Source organism: Acyrthosiphon pisum, chromosome X, assembly GCF_005508785.2.
Source record: "Acyrthosiphon pisum isolate AL4f chromosome X, pea_aphid_22Mar2018_4r6ur, whole genome shotgun sequence".
Lineage (NCBI taxonomy): Eukaryota > Metazoa > Arthropoda > Insecta > Hemiptera > Aphididae > Acyrthosiphon > Acyrthosiphon pisum.
Window position 1 is genome coordinate 8,347,745 of NC_042493.1, and position 4,164 is coordinate 8,351,908.

Sequence of the window (4,164 nt, forward strand, 5' to 3'; positions counted from 1 at the left end):
AATCTACAAGTATATAAAAATAAAGGGTTGATGCCATCAGAGCCAGTAGGGGTTTTATAGTTTAAAGTATCAAGTTCATTGAAGACATCAAGAAGGTTTATGTGACAATTATTTATTGATTGAAAAGATTTTATGACAAGAGTGGAAACAGAAGGAGCATTTACTTTTTTATAAGTAGAGGCAAAATAACGACTAAATAAATTTACTATATCTTGACCGTTATCAGCTATTTCATTATTAAGGGATAAAGAATTCGGAAGACCTGAAGAAAATTTTAAATTTCTCATAAAGGACCAAAATGGTTTAGGGTTAAATTTTAGAGAAAATTGAATTTTATTTAAATAGCAAGCATAATCTGTTTTACTAAGTTGCTAGCAAAGGGATCAGATAGAGGAGACATGTATAAAATCAAAATTAGATTTAGACATTTTATATATAACATGCAGTAATTTTTTTTGTTTAATTAAAGATTTTAAATCTTTTGAGTGAGTACCAGGTAGGAAATGTTGATGAAAAAATTTTCTTTTTTGAAATGAAAGAATCTATAGCTGAAAATAAAATAAAATTAAGTTCCTGTAACATTGTAGAAATATCATTATATTTACTGAAAATAGAGGCCCAGTCAATGGAACCTAAAAATGATAGGATTGAATTAAAATCACTTTTATTCCAATCATAGGATGTTTCAGAGAAAGTAAGAGAAGAAAAAGATTTCAGAATTTGTGGGGAAATAGACACAACTAAGAATTATTTTTTCTTTGTCATTAACTTTAATTAAAACAAAAATCAACTCTAATGAACTTGTATCTATATTTAGTTTTGCTGAGAAAAATGTATTCTTGATAGCTATTAAGACGCCACCGCCTCTGGTTAAATAGCTTGTGTTACTAGACCTGTCACATCTATATATGGAATAATTAAAGAAACCAAGTTCAGAAGAATTAAGATCACAATGTAACCATGTTTCAGAGAAAAGAATTGAACAAAAATCAGAAATAGGAATATTAGTATTTAAAAGATTAATTTTGGTATTTAGTCCCCTGACATTTTGTATAATGAAATATTTTTTGAAAAAACCTTAAAATTTGTATACAATTTATAACACATCTTCTCTTAAGATGTTTGCCAAAAGCATATTCAAAATTTTAAGTTTAAATTGTATAAGACATTTTTAAAAATCATGAAAGTATGTAAATTATTCTGTAGTTTAAAATTTACATTTTAATTATAATACAACGTAAAGTAAATTTTTTACAAAACTAATATTGTTAGGGTAGGTACCTACTGTATCATTGATATCTTTTATTTGCTGCAAGAGTAATTTTTAAATATCCTTGTTTTAAACTTTCAAAATTAATTTACTCTCTAACAAAAATGTGATAATACATATAAATTAGATGAACACTAAAACAGATAGAAATATTAAGCTACAAACATTTTTATAAATTTTCATAATTTTGAAAAATGTCTTAAAAATTTAAACTTTCAGCTTTATCAATAAAAACTTGGAATCAAAAACTCCGAAAACTTTGGAGCCTTATCTTATATTTTACATAATATACATCTTCATTGTAATACCATTACATATACATAATAGTTTGATCTCACGAGTGTCAATATGTTGAGCTTCGGTGGGTAAACACAATGGCTCGTTTTTACGTACCTACCTACCACGCAATCTAACTTAGTGCTCGTATTTGGTCGTCATCGATGTGATGAACATGGGTTTTCCTCATTAAATTGATTATTTCCGTCATTTGTTCAATTGTTGTTTGTTTCATCTCAGCAATTCTTTCTTTTTCAGATATTTGTTCGCTGTTGACACAAACGACAGGGTCATTTATTAATAATAATAATAATAATAATAATAATAATAATAATAATAATAATCTTTGAACGTGATTGAAATATATTAACAAATACCTATATTAGGTAAATATTATGTCTCGTGCATAAATAATAGATATAGGTACACAAATTGAAGCGAAAAAAACAAAATTACAATAATAATAATAATGCACTGTGTCTCACCATTTTTCGGAAATTATTTTGTTGTATTTGTCTATCAGTTGTAAGTTCTTAACATTTAATCGTTGGTTTTCGTTTTCAAGATTCTCAATTTTTGATTCAAATTGTTCTCGAACATACGCATTAATCCAACAACCAGCCCTGGTTTCCCACTGTTTTATTTCATTTCTCAACTCAACACCATCGTCTTTTAAACGGTCGATCGTGATAATATAGTCCTGGTTTTCAAGTGTCTGCAAGTCAGACAAGGGTAGGTAGGTATGTTATACTATAAGTTATACATTATTCATAAAATAAAACATTTTTTTAAATTAACGAAAATGTCTGATAAATGTTTTTAACTCATACCAAACGTTTGACCATCAATTCTAGTTCCAAAGTTATATCTTCCCTAAAATTAACAAAAAATTAACATTAAATTATCAATACTGTAATAGATATATCGTCAAAATAATTAATCTCACATGAGTTTTATTTGTTTTTGCTGTTTAATATTTAAGTCTGATTGTTCACTTAATCCCATAGAACGTTGCACAAATTCGTATCTCTTTTTTCCGACTTCGGATCTCAGTTCTTGCAGCTTTTGATTAGTTTCTGTATATCTATTACAATTTTATGTAAATTAATAAAATATGATATTATTATAGTTTCTCGATATTTTACTTATTCTTAAGTACAATTATCTCTTCTTGAAACAAATCCTTCTCCCTCAAAAGCTCAATAAAATCATTTTTTAACTTATTTCTTTCCTTGAACAAATTTTCAATTCTTATGGTTTTTTCAGAGTCTGTCTTTTTTAAATCATCTACTGTATTGTTTAAAATCTCTATTTTTGAATTTAATGCTGAGGTTTGAGCAGCCATAGTCAATAATTTATCATTTTTTTCACCTAAATCACGTTTTATTTTTGTTATATACTTAGTATTATTATTATTTTTTTTTTTTTTTGACGAACCCAGTTCCAAAGTCAACAATGTTTTTTCATTGGTCATATTCTTCAAACTAATTTCTTGTTGTTCTAAATTAATTGCTTGTTGTTCTAAATTAATTGTTTGTTGTTCTAAATTAGTTTTTAAATGTTCTAGATTATTTTCTAATTGATCTAAACTAATTCCAGACGTCTGAATTTCTTTATCATGTTTAACTTTATACAACTGCGCTTGAAGAGATTCTGCCATAAATTTAGTTTGTTCCAATTCAATTGTTACGTCCTTGTGTTGCTCTTCAAGTTCTTTATATAATGTTTGGTAGCTTTTTTTCGTCTTAAGAATTAAAATAAAAAACTTTAACATATATTACGTATACGAAATTAATTGGTAGGTACGTACCATAATACCATATACTACCTATTACATGCGTTTCTTACGTTATACCTATTATTATGAATTAACTTATTTTTTATTTACACTGTGTTAATTAATAATACAGATAGGTACCTACTAATTAGGTACCTAGTATATAACATGTATGTTTACCAAATTGTCAGACCGGTCGATGAAATGTTTCCTAAGTTCACTTCGAGATGACCTTGGAATCGATGACGTTAGTGGATGATTTGATCCTGGAATTTTAACATACTTATGACTCCCTAGTGAATTTGAAGATACGCTACAAATATAACTTTTTTCCTCGGTATACGTGTTTTTTTTCTTTGTGAGTATTTTTATTGTGGGCCGGATCGGTGCAGATACCTGTTCTAAAATTACAATTTAATTAAAATGTAATTTAAAACGTTAATGCCTGTTTCAGGTACCTACTCACTTTTAACCGAAGAAACGGGCCTTTTAGATTTAGGTTTAATAACGTGATCGGGCATCGTTAAGTTGTTGAATTTTTGGTTCTGCAAATGTTAACAAAATAAAATTTTAATAAAATATGTATTCTCTCAATATATTTCCCATGAATAATTATAATGGGCCAAATTAAAATTTTTTAATTGTTATAATTATTTACCATGGTAACGGAATAATCAATAGTTTTGTCACGACACCCAATAGATAAAAAACATGTTTTTCCAGACTCTTTTAAGTGAGGTTTTAAATGAATAAAAATGATTCAGGGGCGCCATTTGGGGGGGGGGCAGGGTGTGCACTCGCACACCCTGTAATTTTTTTGTCCACAATTGGCCTAGGCCTA

General features: G+C 27.7%; 1 protein-coding gene across 1 annotated transcript; it reads right to left on the reverse strand.

Annotated features, from left to right (window-relative positions):
* Positions 1-1,528: 1,528 nt before the first annotated feature.
* LOC100569538 (spindle pole body component 110-like) lies at positions 1,529-3,961 on the reverse strand. Its single transcript, XM_003242309.3, has 8 exons — positions 3,790-3,961; positions 3,504-3,724; positions 2,984-3,290; positions 2,692-2,917; positions 2,493-2,630; positions 2,377-2,419; positions 2,032-2,261; positions 1,529-1,815 (listed from the first exon to the last, which is right to left on the reverse strand). The coding sequence occupies exons 1-8, from the start codon at positions 3,842-3,844 to the stop codon at positions 1,680-1,682; spliced, it is 1,356 nt and encodes a 451-aa protein (XP_003242357.1). The 5' UTR covers positions 3,845-3,961; the 3' UTR covers positions 1,529-1,679.
* Positions 3,962-4,164: the final 203 nt, after the last annotated feature.

What these genes read in the sequence shown, in the direction of transcription:
- LOC100569538 (XM_003242309.3), bottom strand. Translation starts at nt 3,844, where the DNA reads ATGCCCGATCACGTTATTAAACCTAAATCTAAAAGGCCCGTTTCTTCG. An exon ending in GCCCGTTTCTTCGGTTAAAA is followed by an intron (nt 3,725 to 3,789) that starts GTGAGTAGGTAC and finishes TTGTAATTTTAG; the next exon opens with AACAGGTATCTGCACCGATC. An exon ending in ATTGTTGACTTTGGAACTGG is followed by an intron (nt 2,918 to 2,983) that starts GTTCGTCAAAAA and finishes AACGTGATTTAG; the next exon opens with GTGAAAAAAATGATAAATTA.